Source organism: Zeugodacus cucurbitae, chromosome 2 (assembly GCF_028554725.1).
Source record: "Zeugodacus cucurbitae isolate PBARC_wt_2022May chromosome 2, idZeuCucr1.2, whole genome shotgun sequence".
In the NCBI taxonomy this organism is placed as follows: domain Eukaryota; kingdom Metazoa; phylum Arthropoda; class Insecta; order Diptera; family Tephritidae; genus Zeugodacus; species Zeugodacus cucurbitae.
The window spans coordinates 3,659,390-3,678,597 of NC_071667.1; the positions used below are offsets into that span (position 1 = coordinate 3,659,390).

The following is a 19,208-nucleotide window of genomic DNA, read 5'->3' on the forward strand; positions in this document are numbered from 1 at the left end:
CGTTCCCGCATGCATTAGGCACATGTACCGCTAAATACTTTTAATGTAATCAATTAACAATGCAATTGAAGAGTTCAATTACAACAACACCAACACGCCTGACAGTAAACATAAAGATGAGTAATGGGTATGATCAGTACCGAATTCAAATAGCGCACGCCTGAAGCACGCAACTGAAGACGCCATCAAGTGTAGGGAACACGTACAAATGCTCTCGAAAATGTAACTAATTCGAAATGAGCATTTGGGCCAATCATATTTGAAGACTCTAATTAAATAATAAGACTGTATTTCTAGTGGGTGGGAGGTAAAATATAAAAACGGTAAAACAAGAAAAACACTTGAAAAGATAAATGTGTGTATTTGATTGTTTCAGTAGTTATTCAGTTAAAAAATTTAATCATAAAACTTGTTTTCCTACGGAGCCAACTTGAACTCTTTGATAAGAACTATTTTTCGTTTATAACAAACACAATACATATTTGTATATACTGAAGGATCTTGATTAGAGAATGATAATTTAATTTGAAAAAAAAAACAATGAATGAAGAAAAGTATATTTGAGTGTGTAATTTGTATCTTTCTTGCCAATTCTCTAAGTCTGGCAAGTCACTACCTACACCACAGAAATACATTATCATATGCCAACTGTGAGAAGCACTTCACTACTGAGATTGTGACACCCGATAAAATGTTTTGTACGTTGGTGGCTCCTGAACGCGATTCATTCGCTGATCACTGACCAGAACACTTGTAATTTGACGTAATGACGCTGCACTCGAAAATCGTAAAAACAATAAATAAAATGACACTTTTAACAGTAATTAAAAGTTGTTTTTTTTTTAGTTTATGAATTTTAATTTGTCTATGTGTAGTTCTATTTGTATTTGTTTCTCAAAAAGTCACAGCTTTATTAATAGAACTCCGTTAGGTGTTTAACCCATATTCTTGGACGTTTTTTTTTTATTAGAGCTGCATTAAGAAGTTTATAACTGAACAAAACGCCCGACCTTGAATTTCATTTACAACCAACACCCAGAAGGTCACTACTTAATATGGGCATACTTGGAGGTTTTAAAACAACGAACTTCAAAGCGAAGCACTAAGCACTGAATGCAGAAACAATACAATGTATTCCCCGAACTATTCAAATACATAGAACCACACATACATCAGGCTAACCCCTAAAAAGCCATAAGATATCATGCCATAGAGGCTACCAGCGCTCATGAGTGTCTAAGTTAAATCTTCATGCCAAAGTTTGCATTTCTTATACGAAATTCTCGAATTCTGGAAGTCTAGAAAGGCACTGAGTTTAGAAACCTTAAGGGATACAAAATGCATGTGTATGGAACAGGTGTATATCAATTCTCTGCCAATATCAATGAAATATCGGAATCATGTTATCAAGCATTCAAATGCACTTGACATTCAAGTTTTGGAGTATATGTACATAGGTGTCGATAAAACCCACACAGAGGAAATACTCAAAAAAGAACACAATTCAAGAGTATTGTTTTTAGTTGTAGTTAAAAACCTATTTCTAGAGGTCTCCGAAATTACTTAATAGTAAAATATCTTATCAAATGGCAAATAGAAAGTTTCGCACATAAGCACCACACTGTCGTTGGAGAAGTTTATTGTGTGAACTCAAATGATTATTTCGCGTATAAATACGGTCTGGTCACAGAATTCGAACACAGTGCACAAACGGGCTCCCGCCGTAGCAGTATCAATACATATTTGTATAATAAAGGCAATTAAATAATAAAAAGTTTCCCAAGACTCGTGACAATAAGTGCAGCAATTAACTGAATATAACTTGTGACAACAGCCAAAATGGGCTACAAAAGTGTGTTCTTGGCATGTGCCTTATTTGCACTATGTCTAAATCCACTCCAAATCGATTCCTGCCAATCTGTGGAGCAGCGTTTCAAGTTTCCCAATAGTGATATCTATTTGCGTTTGGTCCGCTCCCCAAAACTGCAGTACCAAGTAATGAAAGGTAGGTATTCCAGTTAAATTAATAGGTAATCACGTACATAACATCGAAATCGTAACCAATGTTTCTAGGTTCCAAAACACTACACACTGTTACCTTGGAGAACAGCTCGAGTGATAGTAAGCTGGAATTAACGGATGCCGGTTCTTATTCGCTTAAAACCACTGACACCACTATTAATTTTGATTTGCTCGCCAACAATGGTATAGTCCATTTACGTGTCTCACGTGACGTACCTGCCGGTACGCAGCCAATTGATTGCGTCGACCTGGATATACCTAATACGCACTGGTACGGTGGTCCAGAATTCAAAAATCATTATTGGCCCGTGGAGAAGCAAACGCTGACGAATTTCTCTTATGTAACTAAAGAGCTCGAGAATATGGGCGTGGCTGAACGTTATTGGCTTAATAGCAAGGGCGAATTCTATTACGTCGATGACAATACGCCACTTTTCGTCGAACTCAATTCCATTGGTTACGAGAATAAACTATGTTTCAGCGCATTGAGTGCAGTGCCCTTCAATCCACGCACGGAAAAAGTAACTTTCATATATCACATTGGTGTGGCGGCTAATGCAAAAGCCGCACAAATGTATGCAGTGAAGAAATTCCTGAATCATCCTGTTGAATACCCGGACGAACGCATGGTGGCACTTCCTATCTGGTCGACTTGGGCACTTTATAAGCGGGATATAAACGAGTCGGTTGTGCGCGAGTTCGCCGATGAAATCATAAATAAGGGTTTCAACAATAGTCAAATCGAAATCGACGATGATTGGGAAGATTGCTATGGTGCCTTGTCGTTCCGTAAATCGAAATTCCCCGATATGAAGAAACTAACAGATGACTTGAAGGCAAAGGGCTTCCGTGTCACACTCTGGATACACCCGTTCATCAACAAGAACTGCGAGCCCATCTATACTGAGGCGCTGAACAAAGGGTAAGCAAACCGATAACGCATGGTTGACAGAATTTGTTAGCTTTATAAATTATTGGAAATTGAAATCTTACACTATTATTATTTGTTATATAGTTACTTAATCCTTGATCATAATGGCAATCCCGACACTCAGTGGTGGAACAGCGGCTCGAAAGAAGCTGCTTATGTTGACTTCACAAAACCGGAAGTGCGGACTTGGTTCAGCGACCGTTTGAAGAAGTTGCAGGAGGAAGGCGGTATTGACAGTTTCAAATTCGACGCAGGCGAGACAAGTTGGATGCCCGAAGATCCAGTACTGCAAGGGGACTTGAGCCTTTCGCCGACACAAATGACTCGCGACTATGTGCGCACCGTAGGTGCCTTCGGTCCTCTAGTAGAGGTACGTGCCGGTCAGAATACACAGGATATGCCAATTTTCGTACGCATTGTCGATAAGGACTCTGAATGGGGCTGGAATAATGGTTTAATAACGCTCATAACAACATTATTGCAAATGAATTTGAATGGATATCCGTTCGTGTTGCCCGACATGATCGGCGGCAATGGATACGATGACAAACCACCAACCAAGGAACTATTTCTGCGTTGGCTGCAAGCGAATGTTTTCATGCCAAGTCTGCAATTCTCATATGTACCATGGAACTTTGATGACGAAACGATTGAGATCAGTAAAAAATTTGTTAAAATGCACGAAGATTTTGCGCCTGAAATTGTCAAGCGTTTCAAATTGGCAACGGAAACAGGTGAACCCGTGAATCTGCCACTCTGGTGGGCCGACCCCAGCGATAAGGTTGCTCAAAGTGTATATGATCGTAAGTAGAGCTAATTATTTCTTTGATTTGTCAAATTATACAAAAGTCGTTTACACTTTTACAGAATTTCTTCTTGGCGACGACATTATTGCTGCACCCGTTGTTCAAGAAGGTGCTGTTAAACGCGATATCTACTTGCCTAAAGGACAATGGAAAGACGGTAATACGAATGAAGTACATAATGGTCCTAAATGGTTAATGGCATACAGTGCACCATTGGACATTCTGCCGTACTTTGTGCGGGTACAGAATTAAAGTGAGGACAGGAATTAACTCTTAATATATAGAAATTATGTGAATCTAAAGAAATTATATATGTATATTTAAACAATGATATTTATTTGTTATAGAACTATAATAAAAATTGGCATTATAAAAAATTTCGCAATTAACATGTACAATGTCTTTTTATGTGAAAATTATAATCAAATAATTGCGTACTCGGGCATATCACAGCTCAATTTTGTTCAGTTGATACAACATATGCTACAACAAAACATAAAAAATGGTAAACAGGGAAATCTTAGTCAGCTCGCAGATCATCAAGTGACGCAGACTCCAAGGAATCATAAAGTAAATCTTTTATAGACTTCAATTCGTTACGATCACTATGCAAGGCTTCTTGTTCTTCTTCCAGAATCTCCTCCAAGCATATACTAAATGACGTTAAAATAATGTGTTCAAAATTGGTGTCTTATTGTGTGGAAACCTCCTTCCTAAAGTACTTACTCCACGTCTACATCTTTCTTTTCTTCCATTGCTTCCTCTTTTTGTTTCAACAAAGTCATTTGCAATTTATGCAGTTCTCGCGCCGACTTCGACCATTGTGCTTTATAAAAGTCTTTGGCTTTCTCAATGTCTGCAAAACGTTCCGTTTGTTTTTGCTGTAAATATTTGATCATAATCATAATTATTGGTCAATGTTTTTAAAGTATATAAATGTAGTTCTGATAGATTACTAAATCTGACAGCATGCCTTGCAGTTGTTCAGCCGAGAAATGGGTTTTCTCCATGGCCGTTAATTGTTTTTCCAATTGCTCAATTCGCATCTTCATTTCCAACTTTTCCTCCGACTCTAAACCAATGGCCTCCGCCGTTTGGCACTTTTGCTGTGCTTGTTCCACTTCGCGTTCTGCACTTTCCACGGCACGCTGTTGTATTTCGTGTTTGAGTCGTTGCATCTCATCGTCTAATTGCTGGAACTTCTCCGCATAACTCCTTTCGATGTCCTGTTTCACCGTCTGTACAATGCTAATAGTCTCTTGGTGCTTCAATGCATTTGCATTCAATTCGGCATGCGCCAGTTCTAATTCTGCATTCAATCTCTCACATTCGGAAAGTTTCGCTTCAAGTCTGGCTTGTAGTATGGACCGTTGCTGTTCCCACTCTTTATTCAGTTCGGCTAAATATTCCACCTCCTTTTGTTCCAAGCCTTTAATGAAGTGTTCCATTTGTTGTGTTTTCCATTCCTCTAATTCACGAACTATCTTCATTGTCATTTCCTCAGGATCAGTCTCTAACTGATCGGTATTAACACCAACAGATCGATTTCCAGGCATAATTGGCATGTTTTGCAAGTTGTTTGTCCGTGAAAGTTCAACATTTGACGTGCTTTCTTGCGATTGCTCCCGTTCATTGTCGCAGTGATTAGATAATATTGGTCTACTTAGACGACGTGCCAAAGTATCAGTATTCTTGCTAAAATCTTCAGATGTTTTAGCAAATAACTCAGTGTTCTCCCCCAGCACTCGTCCAATTATAAAAGCGTCAGTCTGCATTTTCATATAATTACGTTCGTAAATTTCGAAATTTGTAAAATTGCGACTGCTAATTTGGCCTGGATCATAAGGAGCGCGTTTTTGTTGTAAATTATTCGGAAAATCCAAATTTCGATAGCATTCTGTAATGTCCACAGCTCCCTTCTCATCGATCTTATATGAAGCGTATGCCTCAGTCAGTGGGCCAATCTCAGGGTTCGATTTCTTGGAATAGTTTGTCACAAGTTGCATGCAAAATATATAATCCACTGAAGGTTTCGGGGCTCTGGGACTTAAAATTTTATTTGTACGATCGAAATAAAAAGTTCCATATTTCGTAAATGTTTTGCACGTATTGAAAAACGAATCTTCTGGTAATAACTTGGAGAAATCCAACCGATAGTTCGCTATAGTAACAACATAACAATAGACTACTTTTATCTATATTACAACTACTTTATACTTACCCACAACTGTATTATTAACGTAAATACTTATAGGTATATAGAAAATGCGTTGGAAATACGTTCGTAGGCTCTTCAATGATGACTTAAACGACAACGAAACCTTTTCATTGATAGTATAGCTATCAGACTGATTTCCTATCATTTCCAACTGCGAAGCGCTGCCTAAAAATTCATAGTGGAACACAAAGGCACTGGTTTGGCGATGGTAATTCTTCTCTATTTCCAGTACTTTCATGAGATTCTTCACTTGTTTAAATGTCAAAGTCACGTTGAAAATGTCACAATCCACATCAGGGTTGTTACCCACTTGAATCAGCCCTACTTGTTCCAGAAGTTGTACATATACGTTACTTTGTGACTGCAACATAAGTGATGTCTCGGAAGATTTCGGTGAAAGTCCTTCGTTAACCAAACCTTTTCTCTGTAGGAAAACATTTAAATTACCCGTTAATTATTTCTACACGTATTTTACCTTTCCCAAAAATACTTCAAATTGCCCACTATCAATGAGATTCTTTTTTACGATCACTAAAAGCAAATAAATTTCCGGCTTATTTTGCCGCCATTCTGAACTTAGTACGTTAAGTTTATGCCAATGTAGTTTTAGCTAAAACATATAATATTATATTATTTGAGTAAAATGTAAGTATGTACTTTACTTGGACATTCCGAAGTGCGGCGATTAGTGGAACCCCTCTAATAGGCAGAAGCAAGGAACCAATTCCACGACGAGGAGATGTATCCGTTCTTCCACTTTTAATAAATATTTCCAGTTTCACTGGTCGATTGTCCGTTTTCATTCTTTAGAAACAATTATAATAAGTTACTTGTATTTGTAATTATTACCAGTTGCACACCGTTTAATATCACTGAGCTCGCACTCCCAAATGCAGTTGCTGTTAAAGATGGTCACTGTTTCTGTAGAATGACCCTCTACTTCGAATTTCACACCATTTAAAGTGGCAGTAAGTATAACCTTATCTTTATGTCGTTCTGTAAAATCTCCAATACCATCACGTCGATGCAGACCAATTCCTAACAATAATTAATTGGTATTTCAAACTAGTTTTCCAAATAACTGCACTGAAAACTCACCTTCTACAAGATGCAAAAATATGCAGAATGAATTATCCGCGCTTTCGGATGCATCGCTCTCAGAGGCAGAGTAAGCCGTGTTGCTCATGTCAACAATATGCAATCCTTTTTTTTCAAACAATATTTGGACAAAAATAAAATAAATATTTAAATATATACGTGCGAATGGAATAAATATAACGATATTTTTCAAAATTTTCTGAAAGTCAATGAGAAAAACAGTGCTTCTTCTAACGTTTCATAATTCACAATTATTTGTTTACCATGCTAGTGTTGAGAAATGCACAAATTGTTATGTCAAATGAAAAATATATATGGTTGACTCTGACCATATGTCCAATCCATGGACAAATTATGGTTCACATTCATTCCCTCAAAAATATTAAATGATCTGGTAGAAACCATGTTAAAAATAAAATGTTAAGCTACGAAAGCTATTAAGACCAATTTCTTTACAAATATAGCCCCGAATTGGACTCAATTAAAATGAACAAACTGTTTGATGTTAGGAAAAGTCTTTCTTATTATATAAAGCTCACGAAATTTATTAAATTAAACCCTTTGCACCTTTTATTAATACAACAATATCACTATATTCTTTACACTTATATATTTACATAGAATGGGAACAGGAAAGAAATATTACAATAAACTTTAATTGTACCTATACACATCTTTTCCCACGTACATTTAATTTTGTACCAAAATGTTTTTTTTTTACAACTGTATTAAACTGTTGCCCTGCTCATCCAATTGCAACATGTTGTTCGGCTGTTCCTCCATCCCAGGAATGTCATTAATTTCCTCTTTTTCGAAATGTCCCCGTAACGCGCGGTGATTCTTTAACGCAGTTCCTTGAATAAAACCCTCATCGCAAATATTGCACACATACGGACGTTCACCAGTATGGCGGCGTACATGCAAAGCAAGATCATTGGATTGGGTGAAACTCTTCTCGCAGAACGAACACTTATATGGTCTTTCACCTGAATGTATACGCATGTGCGTATGTAACTTATACGAGCGCGAAAACGATTTGTCACATACTGTGCAACGATGCGGCTTTTCTCCCGTATGAGTACGCCGATGGCAGGCCAAATCAGATGAGCGTGGGAAGGCTTTATCACAAAATTCACACTGAAATGGCTTCTCGCCTGTATGGCGTCGCATATGAACAACCAAGTTTGAAGAAGAACTTACAGCGCGCCCACAAAATGCACAAAGAAACTTCTTCTCTTTCGGCTGCTTTTTTTCATCTTTGGATAAGTTAACTTTGACAACATTCGTACTGCAACTGGCATCATCACCAACTAGCGGATGTATCTTTTTTATATGTGCAATTAAGCGATCTTTACGATTGTAACGGCTATCACATTTATCGCAATGGAATTCTTGAAGAGGTACGGGCTCACTGCGGGAGGACACCGCAACATCTTCTGCAGCTTCAACAGTTTTTTGTATTTCTTCTGGATGAACCAGCTTCATGTGCACGTCCAAATTTTCAGGCCACATAAATTTATATGAACAGTGTGTGCACGGATGTAGTTTTTCATTATTATTACATTGTGTGCGCATATGATGTTCCATAATGTCCTGAAAATTAAAAAAAATATTAGCAACGACTTCCGATTTTAATATATAAATATCTTATCGCACTTACACTTGAAACTGTTCTAAACACACACTTATCACACTTGAGTGTGATATGTTCATGCTTATGCACTGACAACTGATGCTGACCCATTTCATAACGCCTTTTGCAAACTAATCCACACATTTGACACTTATATGTTTTAGCATTGCCGCCTTCGTCTGTCTCTGAATCATCAAGGCTCAGCTCGTACCCCAACTCATTCATAATTGAATAATTGTGTGGTGAATTGTAGCTGTGGTGCGAAGAAAGCACTTCTGTTGTCTCTTGACGCAGATGAGTGCGTAGAGCCGACAAACTTTGGAATTTTATGTTACAAACCCGGCAATAAATCTGTTTAATACCATTCGGTCCTTTACTGGCAGTGATGTGAGAAGCTGCAGCACTCAACTGATGTGAAGTTATACCATGTCTCTTGATATGCAAATACAAATTACTTCTTCGGTAGAATTTACGTGGACACCATAGACATGGAAACACAGTGGCATCGACCCGATGTGTCATCATGTGGCGTGTTAGATCCTTCTGCATCTGGAAACTTCTAGAGCACTCTTCGCAATCAAAAGAACTGGGTGCAAAACACTGAAAAAAAAAATTTTAATTAAATCTTAAAATTCACTTCAACTCCGCTGTTATCACCTTCTTAACCTCTTCGCTGTCCGGGTGCATAGTACGTAAATGCATTTTGAGGTTTTCTTTCCACATAAATCGTTGAGGACATTTACGACACACGTACCGTTTCAATAAGTTTTTGCATTGGTGTCGGTAATGAGACTGCAATAACTTCTCACACAAAAAGCGCGCCCCGCAATGTTGACATACATGTGGAGCATCATCCCAATTATGATCACTCGCTTGATGAGCAAACAGTTTGTATTTACGCGTTACCGTGATACTGCACAAATCGCAATTGTATATTGAACGCCTTGGGTGCCGAATATTTTCCCCAGTTGCATGATACAATACTTCGTCAGGTTCGGAATCTGAATCAGTATCATCAGTGTCGGAGCCGCTTATGCTTATCTCGTGGCCCAATTCATTAGTAATTGAGTAGAATCGATCCAGTTGGCCGGCTGTAATATCAGCCATCATGCGCGCAATAAGTAACTCCCTGGACATGGGGGCCTCATCTGGATAAAAAAGTAAAGAAACTTCCGAATTTGTTGTAACATGTTGCGACAACGACACATTTGTTCGATGCTCCAAGATATGTGTTCGCAAATCAGCAATTTTTGTATGCTTAGACAAACAGATTTTGCATTGAACACATTTGCAACCGTTGGGTCTGCAGAGATGCGGGTCGACAGCTAAAAGAATAATAGAATATGTTAACTATTTATTTTAAAAGTGATTATTATAGTGATTCTACTTACCATTAACTTTACGATTAAGCTCGCGTTTAGTGGCGGCCGCTGTTGTCGTTGCCATGCTGCCACCGGAACCATGAACTCTCAAATGTGTCTGTAGGTGATCTTTCCGGTAGAATTTTCGTTCACAATACAGGCATTCAAACTTCTCATCATCGGGCATGTGAATGCGTTTGTGTCGCGTCAGATCTTTTGGCCAAACAAATACTTTATTGCATTGATCACATTGTAGTTTATTAGCAAGTTGTCGACTTATTTGTTGCTCTGGATCAATGTGTTGCCGCTGCATATGTTGTTGTAGGTTTTCCTCCCACACAAATCGGGCTGAGCATCGTTGGCAATTGAATCGCTTATAGATATTACCACAATCACGTTTATAGTGCTGTTCCAGTAAGCCTAAACAAACGTAACGCTTCTCACAACGACTACAAGCATGAGGTAAGGAGGCTTCCTCATCAGCATGTGCGCTATGTTGATGTTGCAGGATGCGTGTTCTTCTGAAAAAAACTTCACCACACAGATCACACGTATAGGATACGGGTAAAGGATTCCCGCCTTGCTTGCTGCCCGTTTCAAAATCACTCTCTGAATCGTACAAATCCAACTCATTACCACTCTCATCAACAGCCGTATAATAATTTGTTAAATTTTGACCAGCAAAATCAATAATAATGCTACGTTCGACCTCACTCTCTTTTCCTTGACAACCGTGCGGCCAATGAACCTTAAAATATTGACCCTCTGTATATCTGATACCACTCCAGCCATCCGAATGGCGCAACAAATGAACGCGAAGCTCAGCGAGTGTTTTCAGTTTCTCCCCACACAAGCAACATTCAATGCGTCGTTTAATTTGCTCGTGATCCTGCCGTAAATGTTGACGTAAATTTTCTGCCTTTAAAAATGGTTGACTGCAGATGGGGCAAACATGGGATTGACTCTTCAAGTTATGCGTCTCTTGATGTCGTTTCAAGTCAGTAGCATAACGAAAAGTTTTATCACAAAAATTACACTGCAATAAATTTCTTTTGCGCTGTTCTGGACGCTTCGGTACATATACATTTAGCCGGTTGGAGCAGTTATGTCTTTGAAGATTTTGTACCCAAACAAATTTACCCGGGCATTTGAGACATTGATATTTTCTATCCTTATTTCGGCATTGTGTGCGTGAATGTAACTCAAACATTGTTCTGCTGACAAACTCCAATTTACAAACGTTGCATTTGTGAGGAAGCTTATCTTGTGAATGCTCTGACTTTGAATGCTGGAATACCTGATACTTTCTGCTGAACTTTTCGTTACATAATTCGCAATTGTATTTGTCCACATTCGAATCATGTTCTGCATCAGAATCACTTAAAGCCATTTCATAGCCATATGCATTAACAATAGTGTAATACTTGGCAAAAACTTTATCTCTAATATCTTTGCAAATCTTTTCCTTAATTTTAATTACGTCACCATTGAAATTGGGGAATAATTCCTTAATCACGTCACTTTCAGCATCTAAATGCAATGTGTGAGTCTCATTATGTGTTTGAATATGTTGACGTAGAGTGGCAATATTTTCTATAACCTCAGGGCAGAGCTTACACTCTAGCGAACGGAAACGCTGCTCGGTATAAAGATGTTCCGCAAAATTCCACTGTATTGGTCGAGGACGACGAACTTTTTTCTCATGTTTGGCATGAATCTTTAAATGCTCAGCAAACTTATCTTTTCGCTGAAAGCGATGATGACATTTTATGCATTCGAATGGGAAAATGCCGAAATGACTTTTTATGTGACGTTCCACATCTTTTTTCCAAGCAAAATCTTTATTACATCTGTTGCAGTGATAACGGCCATCGTCATTACAATAAGTGAATTCCGGTTTTTTTGAAGATGCCCGCCTACTCCTTAGTCGCTTAGTTATGCTGTTAATAGTATAGATAGTAAAATTATATTATAACGGACATTTTGGTTACATATCCATATTTACATTTCATCTCCGTCACTGTCATCCTCACTAGTTTCACTAACTGTTGTATGAAGCTGCAAACATGAATCAAATTCCATTTGTTCATCTTCTACATAAGTAAAAGTAATTTACAATATGAAAATTTTTCCAATAGTAAACGCTATAACTGTTACCCGTATTTATATTAGAATGAAGTCTTTTTTCCGTTAATTTCTTTTCGTTTCGCTTGGAATGTACTTCCACATGTTTATCAAATTTATCCTTACGCTGGAAGCGACGAGTGCATTCTGTGCATTCGTATGGATAGATGTCGGAATGTAAGAGCAAATGACGTTTTGCGTCTTTTTTCCATGCAAAACTTTTAGAACATTTATTACAATGATATCGACCATCGTTGTCACGAAATGTAAATTGAAATGTCAGCGTGGATATCTGTCTAGACCGACGGCGTTTCAATAATGGGGTGTCTGAGTCTTCACTGAATTATATCCAATAATAAACTTATTGGGAATCCAAAATAAAAACTATATCCGATATATTACCTCAAGCTATTGTCCAAATTACTCAAGTGTTCTATTCCATCATTATCTGCGTCTTTGTGCCAGTTAGTTTTTACAGTGGTTATGGGGTCTATGACCATGTTGTCTTCTAATTTGGTTTGGTATTCTTTAAATAATATATGTAGGTATAGAAATGTAAATATTTTACCTGTATTAATGCTCTCGGTATCATTTTCTACCGCACTTAAATCTACGCCAACTTCTCTTTTTACTTCAATTCCACTTTCATTTTTACTGATGTTAACGAATTCTTCATTGGATACAGTTTCTTGTTCGTCATTAAATTCTGTTTCTTTTTTTATTTCTGTTTGTTCACTGGGTATATCAATAGGTGATTCCAACAAGCAATCATTCTGCTTATCTGACACCACTGTGGCAGTAAAAGTTTTAACATTTTCGATGTACAAATTAGCTTGTAATTTTTCATTTGTTGCTTGTGCCTGTAGTACAAATGAATATGCATTTTTAAGCTGGTGTGAGCACCCTTCACAAATTTGCTGTGGCAAACGTTTAGCAACTTCAGTCTCATTCTAAACATAAAAAACCTTTTGTTAATACAACTGTAAGCATTTAATTATATTGTAGATACATTAATTTTTGCAATGTCCCATAAGAAATCTGCAAGAGTTTTATTAGGATGTCGATCCTCATCCAAAAGTTCTCCAAGAGAATAGAAACTACCACCTTGAGGCTCGCGACACGTTCGACATTGATATGACGACATTATTTATATATTCTTTATAGAATACACCTGAAGTCCCAACAAATCCATTAACAAATAAGATACGTATGCAATAGAACTTAATATTCGTATTCTTTCAATAGATAATGTTCGTTTTAAAGATGACCGAAAGCTATCGTCGGAGTGCATGCAAATCATCAACGTTATTCAAAAATATCGATAATGTATCGCAGCTAAACAATTGAATATATACACATATATACAAAGTGTTTTACGTTGTAAACATTCTGATAAATATACAAATGTAGATAATACATACATATATACTACAAATGTATAACACTCTGTAGTCAATTTTTTATTAGCTGCGCTCTCGAACATTTCTACATGATATGTACATTTTAGCCGGAGATAATTTTTAGTTCGTTTACTTAGCCGTTTGTCTCAGGAATACCTTAAAAGGATAAAGGGATCAACCTTTTTAACGATTGACCCAGAAAAACCAGTTTGGAAATAATTGTCAAATCTGTATGTACTAAGTACATAATGTAAGATACCACTTCTTTTCTTCTTTTATTAAAAAAAAAAAAAAACAAAACCAATAAAATGAAGCAAATTCATTATTTTGAAGTCATTACTCTTAAGTTCAAAAAACCAAAATCTATATATGTATGCATTCGTGAATGTAATGTTGTTCAAACGGTTTTAATAAAACTTCCAGAAATTATTATGTAGACATTCCTTTCCTTGTTGCTTTTGTACGTTTGTTTTTTGTCCGATAGTGACTCATAGTCACATATCTACGAACTTCTTTCATAAATTCCATATTTGTAATTTCCGAAAATGCCTCTAAAAAGGAAGATATGAAATAAATCATTAATAAAATATATTCAAGCACAAAATTCATAATTATGTGTATTATTTATTATTAATAGCCAATATACTTATTATATACTCATACTTACTAAATAAACAATCTGAAATAAGATTCAAGTCGCGAAAGCAATGTTTTCCTTGCAGACCTTCCAAATTGTAGTTAGCAATCAAGTCGTCCGAAAAAATTTTTCGTAGAACGTAGTCTATATTGCCATTTTTACCTTTTAACCTGTTTAAATATTCATACTGATTTAAAAATAAGAGAGATGTTACTATTTAGAAGTGATATTGGATTTCAATTACGCTTACTATTTCATCAGCGCAATCCGTGTCCATAATATTTTGTTCAATTTCAAGTAATTGGTCTTGGCTTTGTATAGGAAACATTTTTGAAATTTCAAACATTTTGTATTCCTTATCAACACTTTCCATTCGTTGTTGTTGGTGAGAGCTTGATGTGCGGCCTGATTTCTTTGGTTGCTAAGAAAAAACATTAAACACGGTTAAAAAGATCTAGTGATAAATTCTAGACATGTTCTAACCTTGACGTAACTCTCTGCACCATCATTACCGGCAATAAATCTTCCTACAAAATAAACACACATACATACTTAAGTAACCTAATGACTATATTTTATTTACTATACCTTTATGTCTCTTAAGCTTCTCACCGCGCCCCGAAAATCTCGTTCTTTTTCGAGCATGTTCTTCAAAATTTAGAGGAGAGTGTACCCTCTTAATTTCATTGTATAAATTTCCTGGTGAATTCGAGACCTCAAAACTTTCACTCGTTAATTGTTCACTTAAAGAAAAATAAATATGTACTTTTAATAGAATAAATATAAATGTTCCAAATGTTATTTACAACAAAAATTAAGCGACTTAATTTAATTTCATTTTATGTACATGAATTTACCTTTCAATATCAATTTCTATTTCCTCTGCATTTTCTATAACTGGACTTTCAACGCATTCTGATGATTCATATGTCTGAAATATATTGTATTATTTTAAATTATTCAGCCAACATACTAATGATCTTACAAAATTTTCCAAATCAGTATCATGATGGTTCATCACTTTTTCAAAAGTTGTTTTTTTCTTTAAATTATATTTTTTATACTTATGTCTACCATGACAGAGTATGATGTATTTACGAACTAAGTATAAAAATTTCTTTTCGGGGATAGCCGAAAATACACCTATAAAATAAAAATATTTAAATTTTCTCATACTTTTGTTTAAGGATAAAAAACTTACATTGGACACATTTTAGAATTGATTTGAAAGTAATGAAAGACATTTTTCCGGATCGGCCATCTAGATTATATTGATTTATTAGTTCATCTTTGAAAATACTACGTAAAAGATGGTCAACGCTGTTGTATTCATTCCACTTTAAATAAGCTATCTGTAAAAACAAAAACCAATCAAATATAATCTACTGAAATAAATATCAAGTTTTCATATTCTTACGAAATCTCCACCATAATTGTGATTTTTAATATTATCCTCTAATTCAAGCGCTTGTTCGACCGTTGATATTGGAAACCAACTTTTCACAGTTTCAAAGCGATCAATTTCCTCGTAATTGTCTTGATTGGCTAGTTGAAGGACAGTGTTTTCTTCAATGTCAGCATTGGGTTGTGTAAATTTACTCATTTGATTTAAGATCTACAAATTATAAACAGATGCTATAAAAAGATGATCATTATATATGAAATACTTCATATAATATTACATTTTTGTCGGTATGTATTCCAACATCTTTAAATCTGTCATTCATTTGTTTCTGCATACTCACCAAATCCTGGAGCATGGTCTTCATTTCTATTCATAATATGGGTCGTATTATTTTTAAATATATAAACTATCAAATACCATTTTATTACCTTTGTGGCATTCATTTTTACACTCTTCTTCTTCATTCTGCCGTTGCCCATATGAGGATTGTGCACTTTATCAAATTTATACGAATGAAATAGATTATAAAAATACCTAGATAATAGAATATCCTACCTTTTTAAATGTCGATCCGTCTTTATTTTCTTATTAGTAGTCGTCGAAGTTGCTATGGGGTCTAAATTAAATTTGCTTATTAACAACAAACGATTGTCATAATATTGTGATTTACCTTCATCTAATTGTGGTAATGAATTGTTGCAATCAATGAAACACTCGCTATATCTACAGAAACTATGGTTATCGGCATCCATTTCATTAGTCTCTTCAACATATTTTTCTGGAATGGATTCTTTGCCTATTATTTTTACGGTACGAAGATTGGCCATCATTTTCCTATTCACCTCCTCCACTTGCATTACAAATGAAAACGTAATTTTTAATTTACGCAAACAATTTCCGCAAATTTTTTGTGGTAAAAATTTTGCAGCTTCGGAATGATTCTATAATGAAAATATATTAAATAATAATAATACTCACTTTTATTAATATATTACATACCTCCAATTTGCATGTGTCCCAGAGAAAACTTGCCAGTGTTTTCTTTTGATTATCTTTTACGAGTTTGCCGTCCAAGGAATGGAAGTTTACATCCGTGGTATCTAAGCAAGTACGACATCTCTGTTGAACAATGTTCCTGCTCGTCATGATTATAAAGTTATATCCGAAAACAAGTCTTTCTATCAATGGATTGATAGACACATATCAACTAAAACATCACAATTGTTTATATAGATTTTGCTTCTTCTTCTTAAAGTTATCGATTCGCAATTGGTTAAAGTAAGTGCTTACTTTGCTACAGTTTTCCATGGCTGGCAAGAATGCACTTGTAGCCAAGCGGAGGTTATTGCAAGTTTTTAAATTATAGTGAAAGATTTACTGTATTATACTTGTATAGAAAAAATACATTAAATAAATCTAAAAACTTAAAAACATATAAAATTAATATTTTTTAAACACGGACTTTCAATAGACGATTGTTGGCTATATCGATTGTTGGTTATCATCCGATCGATATACATTAGTTAGTTGATTATGACTTCGGATCTCTTAATTTGGCGGCGTTTGCTAAATCATCTTTGGAAATGCTCAATTTTAATTTAATAGTTGCTGTTTGTGAAAATTTCGGTATTGGTGTGAAAGGTGAACTTCCATGGCGTCTAAGGTATCTTAATTGCTGAATAAAATACAGCACATTTTACAACTGGCTATTATTTTAATTTGAACAGGTCAGAGCTCAAATACTTTTCATCTACTACAAGGAGACGGTTGGATCCGAAAAAACAAAATGTGGCCATAATGGGACGAAGAACTTTTTTTGCTATACCTGAAGATAAGCGTCCCCTATTTGACCGACTTAATGTAGTGTTAAGTACAACACTCAAGGCCACAGATCTACCAGAAAGCGTGCTACTCTTTCCCAACTTGGAATCGGCAATGCAACAGTTAGAGCAATCCGAATTAAGGGAACAAATAGAAACAGTGTGGATTGTTGGTGGCAGTGGAGTATACAAGGAGGCATTAATTTCACCAAGATGTAACCGAATATATTTAACAAAAATCCTTCAACAATTTGAGTGTGATACTTTCTTCCCTGAGATTCCAGCTGATTTTCAAGAAGTGAAACTAGACCCAGAAATTCCAATGGGCATCCAAGAAGAGGGAGGCATACAATATGAATATAAAGTATTGGAAAAACGAAAATAGAGTAAATAAAATGCATTAACATTTATTTAGCCCGATGTAAATCTTCAGCTGTAATTGTTTCACCTTCAATGCCCCTAGCAGCCAACATTAGTTCATATAATTGTATCACTTGGTCGTCTTTAAGCATTTCCACAGTGCTTGTTTCCAATTGGTCACCTATTGTACCCTTTGCTTTGCCTTTCAGTCCTAATTGTGAAGTAATCGTTACTGCATACTTCTGTAAAATGAAGTATAAATTTATATTTTTATGAATTAAACAAAGGAAAGTAATTACCGCCCATTCTGTTATAAATAGTTGGGCCTCCATAGGTGAACAAGTAAGGTGACGACGAAATTCATCGCGAGCATATTTATCACCCAAATCCCGAAGTTCTTCTGGTAAACCTGCATGCACAAAACAGTGAATAAAATAAATGATAGAACTGTATAACGATAACAAGATTTACCTCTGTGCAAACGTAAGATTGTTTTATACAAAATACGCACCTTTTGTGCGTGTGTCAGTTGATCAATAATTATTTTAGACATCTTTTAGAAATTATCGGATAGATGTGTTATGATTTTATAATGCACATAATGAATTAAACAGCTGTTTTTATATGATACCCCCTTGAAATTTGCTTTAAGGGCAGCGCTTAATTATCCTATGTTCTCACCTTTAAGGCTACATCAGCTGGATATCAATGTTATCTCGATAATATTATTGGTAGCAATAATAGCCATTTTGTCGACGCTTGCGTTAGTGCTACCAAACTTTGTTTTACACCTTTACACCATTCACAATGGTAAAAATGGTTCATAGGACAGATTATTGACAAAAAGGACAATACAAATATATTTTTTTTTTAATTTTTTTAACTTGAAATAATTTAAATTTGATTGAAGAAAACGTAAGACGCCAAATTTTTTTCCAAAATATTTAAGAATTTATCCATCAGAGAACATAGTGCAACACTATTACACATGCTTCAGGGGACTTTTTAGCGCAGGGTTGCCCTACAAGTGCTGTCTTTTTGTTTGAATTACTGGATTGTCTTCTAGTGGCTTCTCTATTATCTATGACAGCTAATATGTTGGAATATTTAAATAAAATTATTTTTTAACATATGTCCGACATGAATTGCACTGTTTCTACGGAAAGTTGAGGACTAAAAGAAAAATTGCCTGTAACGAGTAATAAATGTTTCGTTGTTTGTAGATGGGTTTATTCAATGCCTTGTCTGAACACAGTCTAATTTCCACAATTTTTAAAATGGAATATTCCAGCCAATGTTGCATTGAAATTAGACACTTTTAAAAACAATAGCAGTTCCATCCCATATTTCCGAAAATTATACACAATAATATACAATGATAACTGCTTTTTAT

General features: G+C 35.7%; 6 protein-coding genes across 9 annotated transcripts; 2 read left to right on the plus strand and 4 right to left on the minus strand.

Moving 5' to 3' along the window:
- The first annotated feature begins 1,682 nt into the window (after positions 1 to 1,682).
- On the plus strand, positions 1,683 to 4,148 carry LOC105221569 (myogenesis-regulating glycosidase). The gene is made up of 4 exons (XM_011198636.3): positions 1,683 to 2,005; positions 2,074 to 2,944; positions 3,038 to 3,756; positions 3,821 to 4,148. Exons 1-4 carry the CDS (start codon positions 1,840 to 1,842, stop codon positions 4,009 to 4,011), a joined length of 1,947 nt encoding a protein of 648 aa, XP_011196938.2. The 5' UTR covers positions 1,683 to 1,839; the 3' UTR covers positions 4,012 to 4,148.
- LOC105221570 (uncharacterized) lies at positions 4,075 to 7,247 on the minus strand. Of its 2 annotated transcripts, none has more exons than XM_011198637.3 (8): positions 7,076 to 7,242; positions 6,838 to 7,015; positions 6,640 to 6,781; positions 6,453 to 6,587; positions 5,981 to 6,401; positions 4,716 to 5,920; positions 4,486 to 4,640; positions 4,075 to 4,412 (listed from the first exon to the last, which is right to left on the minus strand). In XM_011198637.3, exons 1-8 carry the CDS (start codon positions 7,161 to 7,163, stop codon positions 4,280 to 4,282), a joined length of 2,457 nt encoding a protein of 818 aa, XP_011196939.2. In that variant the 5' UTR covers positions 7,164 to 7,242; the 3' UTR covers positions 4,075 to 4,279. The 2 variants fall into 2 exon arrangements, 1 of the variants encoding a protein (XP_011196939.2); XR_003752018.2 differs by having other exon boundaries at positions 4,269 to 4,412; positions 4,733 to 5,920; positions 7,076 to 7,247.
- Positions 7,248 to 7,662: 415 nt separating this feature from the next.
- On the minus strand, positions 7,663 to 13,489 carry LOC105221572 (zinc finger protein Xfin). Of its 2 annotated transcripts, none has more exons than XM_029037724.2 (9): positions 13,203 to 13,489; positions 12,762 to 13,143; positions 12,596 to 12,698; positions 12,227 to 12,531; positions 12,075 to 12,162; positions 10,100 to 12,009; positions 9,366 to 10,033; positions 8,736 to 9,308; positions 7,663 to 8,668 (listed from the first exon to the last, which is right to left on the minus strand). In XM_029037724.2, the coding sequence occupies exons 1-9, from the start codon at positions 13,335 to 13,337 to the stop codon at positions 7,793 to 7,795; spliced, it is 5,040 nt and encodes a 1,679-aa protein (XP_028893557.2). In that variant the 5' UTR covers positions 13,338 to 13,489; the 3' UTR covers positions 7,663 to 7,792. The 2 variants fall into 2 exon arrangements, with proteins under 2 accessions (XP_028893557.2, XP_011196941.2); XM_011198639.3 differs by having other exon boundaries at positions 12,596 to 12,701.
- Positions 13,490 to 13,839: 350 nt separating this feature from the next.
- Positions 13,840 to 16,996, minus strand: LOC105221568 (uncharacterized). 2 transcript variants are annotated; one of them, XM_054225829.1, is made up of 14 exons: positions 16,635 to 16,996; positions 16,306 to 16,576; positions 16,191 to 16,251; positions 16,064 to 16,128; positions 15,976 to 16,001; positions 15,648 to 15,845; positions 15,432 to 15,582; positions 15,216 to 15,373; positions 15,088 to 15,161; positions 14,819 to 14,973; positions 14,714 to 14,757; positions 14,481 to 14,651; positions 14,261 to 14,417; positions 13,840 to 14,144 (listed from the first exon to the last, which is right to left on the minus strand). In XM_054225829.1, exons 1-14 carry the CDS (start codon positions 16,779 to 16,781, stop codon positions 14,023 to 14,025), a joined length of 1,800 nt encoding a protein of 599 aa, XP_054081804.1. In that variant the 5' UTR covers positions 16,782 to 16,996; the 3' UTR covers positions 13,840 to 14,022. The 2 variants fall into 2 exon arrangements, with proteins under 2 accessions (XP_054081804.1, XP_011196937.2); XM_011198635.3 differs by having other exon boundaries at positions 15,913 to 16,001.
- A 142-nt stretch (positions 16,997 to 17,138) lies between these two features.
- On the plus strand, positions 17,139 to 17,865 carry LOC105221566 (dihydrofolate reductase). Its single transcript, XM_011198633.3, has 2 exons — positions 17,139 to 17,298; positions 17,363 to 17,865. The coding sequence occupies exons 1-2, from the start codon at positions 17,219 to 17,221 to the stop codon at positions 17,838 to 17,840; spliced, it is 558 nt and encodes a 185-aa protein (XP_011196935.2). The 5' UTR covers positions 17,139 to 17,218; the 3' UTR covers positions 17,841 to 17,865.
- Positions 17,838 to 18,726, minus strand: Dhfr_2 (succinate dehydrogenase assembly factor 3, mitochondrial). The gene is made up of 3 exons (XM_011198634.3): positions 18,287 to 18,726; positions 18,115 to 18,224; positions 17,838 to 18,057 (listed from the first exon to the last, which is right to left on the minus strand). The coding sequence occupies exons 1-3, from the start codon at positions 18,366 to 18,368 to the stop codon at positions 17,863 to 17,865; spliced, it is 387 nt and encodes a 128-aa protein (XP_011196936.2). The 5' UTR covers positions 18,369 to 18,726; the 3' UTR covers positions 17,838 to 17,862.
- Positions 18,727 to 19,208: the final 482 nt, after the last annotated feature.